Genomic DNA, 15,283 nt, shown 5'->3' with positions numbered 1-15,283 from the left:
ATATGTATATAGCGGCACAGTTTGTAATAGCTAAATCTTGGAAACAGCCTATTTGCCCATCCGTTGGAAACTGGATAAAGAGGTTGTGGTTTTTCTATAAAATGGAATATTACTCAGCCATAAAGAGCGAGAGAATATTCATTCATATTCTCCTTTCCACAATATCTAATGAGTGACACTGAATGTCAATGAGCAGACAGAATGTTTGCCACTGCAAAGACTAGTAAGGCGATGCTTTAGAATAAAATTTGCAATTACATAACTTTTTTGGAGCAAATATCCAAATTAGGTGAAAATTTAAAATTGATATTGGGCTTGGGATCCAGGGCTTATGGATGCAACACAGTGCTCTACCACTGAGCTATATCTCCAGGCTTTTTAATTTTTGAGACAAGGTATTGCTAAGTTGCCTAGGCTGGCCTGGAACTTGCAGTCTTCCTATCTCAGCCTCTCAAGTAGCTTGGATTACTGGTGTGCCGCCACGCTCAGCTTTTTTTTTTCAATTAAAAAGAATAACATGAGAATGTAACTGTACTGTATCCCTAAAATGTACCAATAAACTCAATAAAATTAAAAAAAAAATTAAAGAGCAGAGGACTAGGATAAAGAAAGGCTGTTGATTGGTACCATTAATGCAGTCAGGCCTTCCCAGCTCTCCAGGAACATATTTTAAATTAAAATGTCTTAGGGCCAGGGATTTAGCTTAGTGGTTCCGCTACCTGCCTCCCAATTGCAAGGGCCCAAGTTCGATCCGTGGTACCAAAAAAAATAAATAGATAATAATAATAATAACATTTTAAAAATAATAAAAAATCAATTAAAATGTCTTAGATGTATTAAACATTGCTTTTATTTTGAAACTGCAGGTGTAATGCCTTTGGAATATGAAAAATGAGGATCAAGTATATTTGTGAGGGAAGCATGAGTCTTTTACCTCAATTTTAAAATTCCTGGTTCAGGGTTATAACAGCAACTTTTAAATAGAAAGCTCTACATTTAATGATGTGTCTTCAAAATACTTCCAGTTGTTGGTGTTTTCTCCTGGGTTACATTATAGAAACAGCCTTCTTTCTGTCTGTGCATATCTAGTATATTTTTCTGTTTAATAGTATTCTTAGAATTAGCTGTTTAAAAGTCTTTTGTAGAGAACATTAATAAAGACCTAGAATCACAAATCCATATACTTCAGTGTTTTTACTTAATATATAAAAATACATTAATTATAGAGATAGGATTAATTCTTCCATCTATACTGTTTTACATTTTTATCTCTTTTAAATTATATAAGTGATTGATCTAGGGTCTCCCAGGACAGATATTCTAAACAGTAGCAGGCATATAGTACCCATGTATGTAGATGGCCAATAATTCATTACTAGTAATGGTTAATATCCCTAAACTTAAGATGTTCAAGTTTATTCCCACATAGCACAATATTGTATGTAGATTTAGGGTGTATACCTCCTCTGTGGAAAAAAATCTTAAATTTTGCATATACGTATACTCATTCATTATTTTATTTTGTTTTGTTTGGTGCCAGGGATTGAACTTGGAACCTTGCCCTTGCGAGGCAGGCGACAGAACTACTGAACTAAATCCCCGGCTCATTCATTATTTGTATATTGCAAAATTATATTGCACCTTAGTTGTTTAAGTGAAGCTGTGTATATTGTATAAACAGGCTATTTAAAAGGTTTTTTAAAGTAATTTATCTGTTTTTTGAGTGTTGCTTCATTTGCTGACTTTAGAACTAATTTTTAGAGTGAGTGAAATTTTTACATACTTGCTTTCAGTTGTATTGTTTCACTCTCCTAAGCTGTAAGGAGAGAGAAGATTCAGGCTTTGCTTGGTAGCAGTTCTTTTTAACTTACCTATATATCAGAATATTGAACATAAACTCTGAAAGAACTGTAATAATGTAGCAAGAGTTATCTTGCAGCATTAGTTAGTTCAGGCTGAGTCAGCTTCGAGCAAAGGAGTCCTGATGGACTCATCATGGTGGTCATGAGTCTGGTCTTTGGAGGTAAGCAGATGGCAGCCCTGACACCAGCTCTAACTCTTGCCTCAGGTGTGACTTTCGACAGGTTGACTAATGTGCCTCTGTTTCTCCATTTGTGAAATTGACATCATAACAGTACTTCTTTCATAAGATTTTGCTCTAAGTGCTAAGTGAGATTTCACAAAGTACCTACTTGGCTCATTGCTTGGGACATATGTGCTCCATGAATACAGTTAGGTATAAATATAAATATACCAAGAGGACCCTCGTCTCCTGATGTTACTGCTCCAGTTTACAGATCTTGAAATAGAGATGAAGTTATTTAGGGAAAAACGTTTAAAACTTTAAAGTAAGATAAAATCAGTATGTATATATAGATAGGCCTAGTCCTGGCATGTAGTATCTTCTCTCAAAGTATTTATCAACTTGCACAATCCTGCAGATTTTCAAGAGCAAATATACACTGAGAGATTTTGGACAGCTCTTCCTGTGCTTGGCAGGTTACAGTGATGATTTCAATAGTGGCAGAAGGAACGTTTCCATTATAATTGCAATTCTTAGCTCCGTTCTTGGACTCAGACTGCTATTTGTGAACACATTTGCAAGAAGTCAGGACACGGCAGGGAAATAAGACTGAAGATGTGGATGATCAGAGTTTGAGTATTTACACTGGGTATGCAAAGGTCTCCGTGATATTTCCACACTTTGCTTCAGAAAGCTTACAACCTGGATGAGAAAAGAGATCATAGTTGTAAAAAAATATGAACAGTAACAATGGCACTTAAGATTTCTGTATGCTTAGGATGTGCTAGCCACTAAGGAAAATGATGTGTGATCCTTATTTGATACTCATAGTAACTGTCAGATTGATAATTACAATTTACGGTTGAACAAGAAAATTGAACAGGCTTTCAAAGATTTAAGTATTGGCTCAATAGTGAATGAGACTTAAGTGTTGAATGAGTTCAGAAGAGAAAGAGAATTCTGGGCTAATTCCCTAATGTTCTAGCGCAGAAATGGCCAGCACTCCTAAAGAGTACAAAAGAGGACTCACTACTTACAGCTTTGGGATGGAAATCAGGGATGATTGGTGTCTTACAGTACCCAGGACCGCTTTGTATAGCAGTATCATACTCTTCAAAGTTTCCAGATACCCTACCAAACATTCCTGTAGGTGAACCACATGCATATAACCATATACTAGAAGTTCTAAACATAAAGCATTTCAAATGATTTTAGTATTTACTGTACATGTATTCCAGAAATAGAAACTGCTTCTAATTGAAAGACAATTTGTTTAATATTTTTTTGGAGTTTTCTAAGAGTTAATTCAGCATTTTGAAGTTGACTTTAAAGATAGCAGTACACATCATGATATCTGAGTTACGAATATGACACACATCTCTGCATGTATATCTGTGGTGCTAGCAGTGATTCTGCACAGAGACAAGCATCTAATGACTGTCTAGGATGAATCCTGATGTATAGAATATGATTAATGGGCTGGAGATTTAGCTCTGTGGGGCTGCCACCTGCCTCACAAGCACAAGGTCCTGAGTTCGATCCCCAGTACCACAAAAGAATAAATAAATAAAAAAGGGAGAGAGAGAGAGAGAGAGAGAGAGAGAGAGAGAGAGAGAATTTGATTCTTGAAGTGTATGTATTAGACTTGTTTGCCTGTATCTAGGTAATACAGGTAAAGCAGATTTTTATTAGAATCATTTTAAAATATGTAGTGTCTTATACTGAACCGAAATAGAAGTATTATATGAACTTATTTTCTAATTTATTTGTTTAATAATGTTTTTGTAATTGTGATTTCTGATTATGGGTGCTTCCTGTGGTCTTCTTGCACATTTCTTGAGCCCTATCATAAGGTGTATCCACATAATGGATTTTCACTAAACAGACACATGAAACAGTGCTGGAAAGCATGATTGCTAGATTTTTTCACTTGGGTAATTTTATGCCACTTTAAAGTCCCAACTGTATTCTTACTACAAAACTTCTTAACCTCAGAATGTGATTTTTGGGGGGCAAGAAGGACACTTTGAAGGCTAGCAAAATCTCTAACATTACAGCTGAGGTAGCATTTCAGTCAGTCTTTACTTTTATGGGAAAGGTAAGTAATATTTTTATTAAGATGAAGTTTTGGACTCTGCCTACATTCTCTGGATTAGTGATTCTCCAATAGAATTATAATGCAAGCTGCATATATAAAATGAAATTTCTAGTATCACGTTTAAAACAACCATATGGGGTTAATTTAAATAGTGTGTCATTGAAATCAGTATATCTAAAATATCATTTCAACATGTATTCAATATTTAAAGATTAATGAGATGTTTTACCTTTTTCCCATGTGAAGTATTCAAAAGCAGTATGCATTTGTACTCTAGGCTCTGAACTCAGATGCAAAACGTTCCCTGGAAATACTTGATCTATATTTAGATTTCATGAAATTTAAAGTTGAAAAAATAGTTTCACCCACCCAAGAAGTTCCAAACTTAAATATTTCCTGGTGAATTAAGTATAAGTCTATTGCCTGCTTTGTCTGTCTGTCTGTCTGTCTGTCTGTCTCTCTATGAATGACACTAGAGATATTCAGGCCTTCACCCTGAGCTACAACCCCAGCCCTGCTTATTATTTTAATTGAGACAGCGTCTCACCAAGTTGCATAGTTATTCAGGATGAGCTCAAACATGAAATCTCATGCCTTAGCCTTAGTGCTGAGATTATAGGTGTGCAACACCCTGCCCAGCTATGAATTTATATTGAAATTATTTATAGTTAAAGAAAAAAATGGAAATAAAGAAAGTAAAATGGAAAAGTAAGTTCCTCAGTGGTACTCAATGACTCCCTGTTGTTACTCGTATCTGCTGTATTGGACAGCGTAGCTGTAGATGATTGTTTTATTTTGGTTTTCCTCCCCTGAACTGGGAACTGAATCCAGGATCTTCACACTGAGCTGCATCTCCAGGCCTTTTTTCAGTTTTGAGACAGGGCCTTTCTAAGTTGCCCAGGTTTGGCTTGAGCTTTTGGTACTACTGTCTCAGCCTCCCAGAGTGCTGGGATTATAAGCATATGCCACCACATCAGATAGCTTTTGTTACTGAAACTGTACATGTTGGGGTTCTCCTATTTTCTAAGTGCTTTTCTGTTTTCCCAGATTATTGTTATGTAGAATTAGTCTATGCCGCTAAATTCTTTTCAGAAGCTGATGTATTCATATATCAGAGGTATAAGTGCTGAGGGAGGAAAACAGCTGTGTATTTGCATTCTTCATCCCCAGGGCCAGGAAATAACATACATGAAGTAGGTGTTTAATAAATGTTTTTCCTATCTAAATCCCACTTAGTCTTCAAATTGCAACTTAAATTTCAAATTTCACTTTCTCCCTTGAGAAAGGGTAATGTGTCCCCATGCACAGCACAGGGTGGACACTGTGGATACTTAGGGTCAAATAATAGCCCAGGGACATTTATAATATGAAGTGGTCAGCAAAGTGCTTGATTTCTACCTTATAGAGGATGGAATTTGGTCCAAATCAGAGAAACAGGGATTTTTAAGGAGTACATATACTAACACACTTATTCTTATCTTTTGTTTAAGTCTTGTCAAAAACTCAGGTAAGTATACCCTTTCATGGCCTTTAAGTCTGCTTTATTTGTATTCATTTTCTTAACTTTACCACTTCATTTCTGTCATTCTGCATATATTTTAAGGTGCACTGATGACTAAAAAAAAAAAAAATGGAAAACTACTGTGAAATTAAGAAAATGAGAAAGGGTTTAGGGCCAAACAAATGTGCATAGAGGAGACATCTCTTGGTGTTTTTCAACAGTTTAAAATAAAGCCACCCCTTTAATTATACCAGAGTAATGAGCCCTACCGACAATATGTGAAAATATAATTAAAAATGGATTGTGGGCCAGCACACCAGGTTGTCAGGTCATTACCTGGATCATAAAGTTGGAAGTAATGCCCATTAAAGGTTACTAGTTTGGAAAGGTTAGATTAGAATTGAGAGTCTCGGAAAACATAATAGTTTTCCAATTTGAATTATGCTTTAGAAAACATCTAGCATCTGACTTTTTCTTGTAACTTTTCATGGAACTGTACTACGCGTACAGAAATGTGCATGTAAGGGCACAGCTTCCTGAATTTTAACATCCTGCCCAGAATCAGTTCACCACGACCAGCATCCCTAAAGCTGCTCTCTTACTTTTTCCTCTTCCTCTCCCTGCCCCCCAAACCACTACCCTGACTCAGAGAAGTTCTTCCTGTTTCTGTACCTTGTATACATGGAGTCATACATAATCTGCTTTGAAGCTCATATAGTAGATTATCATTCTAAGTGGCATTTCTGATACAGACTCATTGAAAATAGGTCTGTTTTTAGTTTTCCTTGTTGTGTCTCTAATTTGTTAGACTGACACTTTACCACTGTTTCTAGGTTGTTACTGTTCCATGAAGAACATTTCTGTGTAAATCATGTGTGCGCGTGTGCCTGTCTGTGCACACATGTACGTGCTTTTACCACTTTTACTCCTCTTAGGCCATGCGGTGCTATGTCTTCGTCCCCTCTCAGCAATGTCTTAAAGCCCTTTTCTTTCATGTCAGTGCACACAGATTCACTTCGTTTCTTGATTATGGTGTAGTGCTCTGTTGCATAGAATTATCATAATTTCATGAGCCAGCTGTCCACTGAACAGCAGTTAGGTTTTACTGGTGTTTTGATTGTAGGAAAATAGAATCCATATGAGTTTATCAGTAAAATTAATTCTTAAAAGTGGAATTGCTAGGTTGAGAAGTTCCATGCATTTTTAAATTTCTCAGATATTTGTGAATGGCCCTCTGAAGAGTTTTTTCAGTTTTTACTCCTACCAGAAAGATTTGAAAATTCTTCATTTCCCTTCTTTAGATTATGTGTTATCAATCTTATCAATCTTTGTAATCTGAGACAGGAAAACCAATTAGTCCATGTATTTAATTTGCATTTTGTTTAGTTTCAAGTGAGCCTACTTATTTATGCTTATTGATCCTAACCTTTGCTTATTTCCCTATAGTTTATTCTTATATTTTCTTAATGATCTCAAGGAATTCTTTCAATATAAAGAAAAATAGCTCTCTTATGTCATTTCCGATGGTATTTTTTTCCACTTATTTGTCTTTTCTGTTTATAATCATTTTTTTTCTAAACAGGTTTTAATTTTTATGTAGCAAAATGCATTTTTCTTGTTTTAGTGGTTTATGAATGTTATGTCAGAAAAAGCATGGGAAACTTGAGAGAGACAAGTTAAGCCTAACCCAGGAAAAGAAATCTCAATAAGCAGGGCATGGTGGTGCACGCCTGTAATCCCAGCTCTTGGGAGGCTGAGGCAGGAGAATCGCTGTGAGTTCAAGACCAGCCTGGGCTACATAGTGGGCTCTAAGTCAGTCTCAACTACATAGTGAGACCCTGTCTCAAAAAACCAAAAAAAAAGAAAAAAAGAAATCTCAGTAAATGTTGATGAGAAATGTGATTATATAGGAATTCAAATTAGAGTCAAAACTGGTGTGACCAATTATAAATAAACAAAAATTTCTACATAACCTACTATAATGTATTTAGCATTTTAAACAACTTTTGGGAGGACTTTATGCTCTCCCACGCCCTTGTGCTTTGTTACTTGGGTTTTAATTTCTCAAATGATTCCTTTTTTTTTTTTAGATTGCAAGCTATAACGTATTTCCTGCACCACTGCTGACACCCAGTGACCCATGTCAGAAGTACTTCCAGGTCAGATATGTTTTTACATATTTCAATGCGGAGAAACAGTTGAATATTAAAATTTTATAAGATATATGATGTGCTTTTGGTTTTCACTGCTCTTTACTAAATAATAGAAAAAGAATTTTTAAAATAAGGTAGAAGAACCAGTTGGACTTAACCTATTTTGTAATATTGCATGACTGTGCATATCATTACGTAAAAATATTTCAGGAAAATTAAAACTCAAATTTTACCTCCTAGCATTGTACGTTATAGCACAAGAATTGTTGAAATAGGAACAAAGGGGTGAGTAATAGTGTTCTGAAGAGCAATAGCAACTACTTATATTGTGGGGTTTTCTAGAATAGAATTTCCTAATTTAGTAGTCTCTTTAGATCTAATCTTGATTAATTTCAGGCCTTAAGAAAACTGCTTGAGGGCCGGAGATTTAGCTCAGTGGTGCCATTGGCTGCCTTGAAAGTGCAAAGTCCCAAGTTCCATCCAGGGTATAGAAAAGAGGGAGAGAGAGAGAGAGAGAGAGAGAACAAACTACTTGTGTATGGCTCTCTCAAATGATAGATATTAGTCCATACAGTGTGCTATGAGATTTAATTATTAGCCTCTCAATAATATAAAAATGGCAGGAACATGTCAATCTAAATATAGGACTTCAAATGGTACATAGATCTGAGAAGATTTCACTTCTTAGGATATGTAACACTCAGCAAGTTCTCATTTTTTATATAAGTAGACTTAGCCATGGCCAAATAGATATGAATGCCCTTAAATTCTAAAGTTAAACTTACTATTAAATCTATTCAAATCCTTTCCTTTATATAACACTTTGCATGTTACATTTCAACAAAGTAAAACTTAAAATACACAAAGAAGTAAAATCAATAATAAAATAAACACTAGGCTCATAATAGGTATATGATTAGCAAGAAATACCTAAACAGGCGGTTAAAAGCCAAGCACAGTGATGTGCATCTATAACCCCTATACTCTTGAAGGCTGAGGCAAGAGGGTCACAGATTGAGTCCTGTCCAACAACTTGGTAAGACTTTCATTAAAATTTTTTGAAAGGAAACCTGGGATTTGGCTCATGTGAAGGCCCTGGGTTCGATCTCTACTACTACCAAAAAAAAAAAAAAAAGTGAAAAACAATGTAACAAACCCAAGTTTATGCAGGAAAATCAAGAATTAAAGCTGATTCTTAGGGCATCTAATCGATTATATTGTGATGATTTGGGAATGGGATAGATTTTCTTTATAAATATAAATATATATTTTTTGAATAGATACATTAATGTTATAAACTCAGTGCAAATATATGCATCCTTTAAAAATATTTCTAAATGTTGAGAATAATTTCTTTCAGAGATCCTTTAAAATCTTATGTTACATTGAAAGTAGATTCTGTATTGAAACATTAATAGAAAAAGCCTGACCAATATATAAAATGATGAGTATTCCTCTAAATGGAGGTAAAGAATCAAATAATTCTAGAAGTTTCTTATTGTTTCTATATTTTGCTGTGTTGATATATTCATTGTTTTTGAAGGAATTCAACTTTATTTTGAGATCATTACATGTGATACTGAAATGGTTATCCAGCACGAATTTCAAATAACCGCCACTAGTATCATGCAGTGATATAATAGGTCATGAATTTTATAAGGAAAGCAGTGTTTTTATTTCAGTGGAGGATCTTAGTCTGTGTTATCATTTTATTAAAAAGCTTGAATGATCACTCTTGAGGGAGGAAGTGGTCTAGTAGCTGGAATAAAATATATCTTCAAACACATTTTTGAACTCTTGGAAGCTGTGACTGCAAGGAGCTTTTTTAAAAGTTGAACCTCCCAAAGTTTAAACGATCATCTGCCTGCAAAATATCTGTTAACCTTTCAAGATATAACTCAGGAATCCCTTCCAAATAGAGCTTTGCGCCTTTGCCCATAACATAGTAAAAAATTACCCTATTTTAAGGATTCTGCTGTTTAATACTGATTTTTGTTTTCTCCTTTGGGAATTGACGTAAGCTTCAGATTATCAGTTACTCAAGAAAACATGCAGTGTCCCAGTGTTTCCAAGCTTTACCATTGACATTGTTCACTTAACTTGGCCATAAAAATCTATGGAGACTTGCTGGGTGTGATAGCACACTGTTGTAATCCCAGCACTCAGGAAGCTGAGGCAGGAAGATCACTGTGAGTTCGAGGCCACCTGGGCTACATAGCAAGACTCTGTCTCAAAAAAACAAATAAAAGCAAGCAAGCAAACAGAAAGCATAGAGTTCTACTTAAAAAGTCATCTTCAGAAGAAGAGCAAGAACAGCTTAGAAATGAGCAGAAAAAATATCCCTGAATAAACATAGTTTCTCAAGGTGACTATTTTTAAGAATCTCTATTTATTTGAGCCACAGATGGTGTTTCATATTTCCAAAGTAACCATTCATCACATCTGCTGAGTGTGATGTTGGAACATCAGGCTTTCCTATCAGGGAAAGGTGCCTTGACTTCCCTGTCTCTACCTTCCTTCAAGACCCAACTCAGCTCTTCATGTGAATGCTTCCCTGAACCTCTGTCCTCAGCATTCATCCCATGTGCTCATAAGATCCTTCCGACACTGTGAATTCGGGGGAATGTCTTTGGTACTCTCTTGTTGCTGGGACGCAATACCCACCAACACCCACCCTTAAAGGAAGAGAGGTTGATTTTAGCTCACAGTTTGGAGAGGTTTCAGTCCATAGTCAGCTAGGGGAAGGCCAGACAGCATGGCAGAGGAGAAAGACCTCATGGCAAGGCAATGAGGGGCAGGGCCAAGATCAAGGGAGGAAGGATAAATACACACATGCTCATGTACATGTGTGCACGCACACACGCGCACACACACACACACACACACACACACACACACACACACACACACCCGTTCCGGGCCATGCCCCCAGTGACCTACCTCTTTCACCTCTCAACATCACACCTAGGTATAAACCCATCAGTGCACTAATCCAGTATCACACACCCATGATCCAGCCTCCTCTGCAAAGCCCCACCTATGAGTGCACAAGGCTGTGGGGAACATCTAGATATAAACCATAACATGGAATAACTGTTATGGGAATAACAGAGAATCTTTCTCACTAACATTTCAGATTTGTTTCTATCACTGGCAAATAAAAGTTGTGTACATCATGGAGTGCCTAAAGAGAACTAATTCAGATCTGACTGAGTTTCTTAAAGAAAATTATTTGCTCCATCTCTCTTGAATTGCTTGTTATCTGTTGAGATCACTCATTTCTTGTAGACCCATGAATTTACTCTACAAGCTCTAGAAATTTGCAGTTCTATTCCTGTGATCTCCCTGACCCCATGGCCCAAGCTGCCTTCTAATAACATTTGCCTCTTGTTCACAGAGAAGTTCTCATCATTCTTATCATGTGGAGGTTTGCTTTCCTGAGTAATTTCAGGAAACAAGCTTTCTTTTGCTTCTCTTCCTAAAAGGAAGAGAAAAATCTGGGTTTCTTTCATTACCTTAATACTTTGAGGTCTAGTTCAAGAGGCAGGATTCCTTAGGACAGCAGTTTTGCTGTTAACTCCTCAGTGGAAGTAAAAGTTGTTTAGCAGAGGAGTAAAAATGTAGAAAATGTGACATCTCATTCAAGAACGGGGCAAAGTTTGGACTAATTTGTGCTCATTTGTCAGCCTGTTTCCAGTTTTATATGTGGGAGAGCAGAGGGAGAGCAGCTGATTACTGAGGAGAGGGGAGTTTCCTGTCATTCCTGACAAGCTCTTCTTTGACAGAGGCTGGAGGTCTCTGGGAAGAGATGGGGCGAGGAGCTGCCACACTATAGGGAGAAGCACAAGTCCAGCTGGGATGGCGGTAGAGGGGAGTGTCTGCCTGGCTGCACCTGGGCTGGGGCCTTTGTGGCTGGCCTTGAGAAGAGCTGTGTCTCATGAAATTAAAGTGACACTGCCCTACCTAACATTGTTTAGGTTTCATTTTTAAAAATGCTTGATTTATTAGCCAGGGCTCTTTTAATTGCAGAAAAGAGCAAACTAGCTCAAAGTGGCCTTAAGCAATATAAATAAGTCAGTCTGTTTGCTGAGAAAAGTCCAGGGCTGTTACGTTCAGGGAAGACTTATTTTTGGGGCTCAACCAGTACCACTAGGACTCTCTCACTTTCTGTCTCAGCTCTGTTTCCTTGCTAGACTTTTGCTCAGGCAGGTTGTCTCTTCATGGTGACCTCTGAGGCTCAAAGATTGCATGTTCTAGTTTCAGAGAGAAAAGAGACTGCTTCTCTTCTTATAATTCCGGTGAAGGCCTCACGATTGGCTCTCGAACCAGCCTGAGCCATGGGGATTTGCTGTCTTTGCTTAAACCACATGCGCTGGAACTCTAGAACATAAGCTCCACTGGAGTAGATATTTTTATTTAGTCAATTTTGTTCATTGCTGTATCCTCAGCACTTAGAAGCATTTCTGGCACATGATAGTGGCAAAAAAAAAAAAAAAAAATCTGTTGAATGAGTGAATGGGTGTGGGGGAAAGCTGATTTCCCCAAGAAAAATTGTGGAGCTGTTCACAGAAAAGGAGGGAACACATGCCAGGTTATAATAGATGTTTCTCCGTCAGGCATGCACAAGAGCAATGACAGCAGCAGTATTTGTTTTAGTCACACTGTTGTATCTAAACCTACACCTACTTGGAATAGTTGATTCTTTTGAGTTGAGGTTGGATCTTCGTGAATCATACTCAAAACAGTGTGATGCACAGATGTGGGGGTGGGGGTGGAATCCTTGCAGGCCCTTTCACCTGACAATAAAGGAGGGGAGCTACCCCCTGTAATAAAGATCAGCCCCCTTGGTTACATTCATTGCTCACCCATTCTGCTTATTTTGTTCCCTGTTGTGTTTCTGCCCTTGACGAGAAAGCATGGAATATAGTAGGTGATTGATAAATATTTAATGAATGAATTTATTGAGTGCTTTGTATGCCAGACTTTGTATAATGAACTGGAAATTCTGGGAATGCAAAAGAGAAAGGGAAATGCAAGTGAAAAACACAGTGAGACACCATTTCATGTCAACAAAGGGGGCTGTAATTTAAAAAAGAAGACAATAGCAAGTGTTGAAAAGGATGTAGAGAAAATGGAATCCACACCCGGCTAGTTGAGAGTGTAAAATAGTGCAGCCACTTTATAAAATGAACTGGTAGTTCGTGTGAAGAATAAACGTGTGTGTGAGTGTGGAAGTGTGTGTGTGTGTGTGTGTGCGCACACATGTATATATACGTATATATCATATCCCTTAATTGAAATGCTTGGGATTAGAAATGTTTCTGATTTCAGCATGTTTGTATGTATATATATCACAAAGTTTATTTATGTTTCATATATACCACATACATGTAGTCTGAGAGTAATTTGTATATGTTCAGTGTACCTCCATTTCAACTACAACTGGTCACATGAGGTCAGGAGTGCAATTGTCCACTGATGATATTGTGTAAGATCTGGGAACATTTAAGATTTTCTAATATTTCAGATTTTTGGATTATGGAGGGCAAAGTGTATCAGGGTAAATGGAGTTGGAGCTTTTATACTAGTGCTACCAATGAAGACACCTAGAATAAGGGCTAAGGGCTTGAGAGTAGGCACAGAACAGGTAAGAAGAGGAAACTTGAATTAGTGGGGAAACATTTTTAAGTAAAATTGACAGACTGATGAGATAACATAAGGGGCTATGCTGAGGTTTCTAAGTTGGGAATCTGGGAGAGTGGAAATGCCGTGCATTCTCAGTGAGATTCCAGCCTATGTTTAAGTAGATTTAACTTTCCCCATCTCCCTAATTTATAGAGAGGTACAGTGGTGCCTCAGTTCACGAATGTGATTCTTTTAACTTGATTCTGCAAACCAAGTTGGGCAAGAACCGAATCAAATTCAGTGGTTAGGTTCAATGTTGACCTCACGGGGAAATGTGATGTAGTTTTCATCTAGTTCAGTTTGCAAGCCAGATCATGGAGAGAATTGAGTCCATGAACCAAGGTACCACTGTATTAGACAAAATGCTCTTTGATTTAGTGTGCTCGTCATCTTTTCATCACCAAGACCAAATACCTTACCTATACAGCTTACAAGAGAAGAGATTTATTTTAGCTCACAGTTTCAGCGGCTCATTCCATGGTCAGCTGGCTCCAGGGCAGAAATGACGTGGCAGAAAGACCCATTGAAGGAAAGTTTCTCAAGCCCTCGCAATCAGGAAGCAGAGATAAACCAAGAGCCTGAGCAAGGGATATCCCCGCAAAGGTACACCCAGTGGCCCACTCCTCCAGCCAGGCTCCACATCCCAACAGCACATTCATCTATGAACATAGTGACGGGCTTATCTACTGATAATCACACTCCTGTGGTCCAGTCTCCTTCTAAAAGCCCCAGCTTTGAACCCCTGAGACCTTTAGGGGACACTTTAGATCTAAACCATAACAGACCCCCTGGGTGACAATCCATCCCCTCTTCCCTTCAGATACTCTGCAACTCAGAGGAGGCGCACCCACCACCCTGGTAGATTTCTCTGACTTTATTTCGTGTTTTCTGAGAGAAATATTCAGGGAGAGAGAGCTGTAAAATAATAGCAATCCCTAGCATAGTTTGAGCTCTTGTAATATGCCAGCCATTAGGTTAGATGTTTGACAGTCATTTCTTTGAAAAAGCCTGCAGTGAAACTCCATGAGATGTAGCTACTGTTACCTCCACTGTGCAGCAAAAAAATGGGGAGTTTAAGTAACTTGTCTGTCACATTATAGAGTTTGGTTGTATTTTTTTAGGCCTTTTGATTCTAAAGAAAATGGCTAAATATTAGAGGCTTAAATAGACGTTATGAGATTTTGTTTCATTTAATAGAAATGCAGTCAGGCATGGTAGAGCACACCTGGAATCCTAGCACTTCCTGAGGCAGGAAGATCATGAGTTTGAGTCCAGCCTAGAAAACTTAGCAAGATCTTATCTCAAATTAAAAAAATGAAAAGATCTTGTCTCAAATTAAAAGATGTAGCTCATGAGAAGGCCCTGGGTTTAATCTCTAGTACTTCAATTAAATAATACGCAAGCCTCCTCTCAAACTTGAGAAATGTTTTTTTTTCTTTAAAAAAAAAGCTTCTTTGTCCTTTCTTGTTAGTGTGCTTACTCTTTGTATCTCTGTATAAGAACATTTCTATCACTCAGACCCAGGAGGAGGCCTGGTGTGGTAGTGCAGGCCTGTAATCCCTGCACTCAGGAGGCTGAGGCAGGAGAATCACTATGAGTTTGAGGCCTACCTGGGCTACATAATCAGTTCAAGGCCACCCTGAACTACATAGTGAGACCCTGTGTGAAACACCACCTCCCTTCCAAAACAGACCTAGGAGTGAGGTGGTTAATTTGCAAGCAGCCCTGTGCTCTGTCACTTGGGTACAAAGAAATGAGGGAAGATTTATTGTTACATACTGTGCTGAACTCTCTGCAGGTTTGTTTTTTTTTTTTTTTTTTTT

The 15,283-nt window shown here is 37.6% G+C and overlaps 1 protein-coding gene across 1 annotated transcript in view; it reads left to right on the top strand.

Annotated features, from left to right (window-relative positions):
- The window catches only part of Apbb2 (amyloid beta precursor protein binding family B member 2), a 267,412-nt gene that overhangs the window by 94,170 nt on the left and 157,959 nt on the right, over positions 1 to 15,283 (top strand). Inside the window, exon 3 of the mRNA XM_033758829.1 lies at positions 7,713 to 7,781. Within this exon, the coding sequence (XP_033614720.1) occupies positions 7,763 to 7,781 (19 nt within the window). The 5' untranslated portion in view covers positions 7,713 to 7,762. The remainder of the gene's footprint in view (positions 1 to 7,712; positions 7,782 to 15,283) is intronic.

The sequence above is a fragment of the Fukomys damarensis genome, unplaced genomic scaffold, assembly GCF_012274545.1.
Source record: "Fukomys damarensis isolate Sample0158 unplaced genomic scaffold, DMR_v1.0_HiC HiC_scaffold_35, whole genome shotgun sequence".
In the NCBI taxonomy this organism is placed as follows: Eukaryota; Metazoa; Chordata; class Mammalia; order Rodentia; family Bathyergidae; genus Fukomys; species Fukomys damarensis.
Note: the sequence above shows the minus strand (reverse complement) of the source record. Positions and strands in the feature narration are given on the sequence as shown.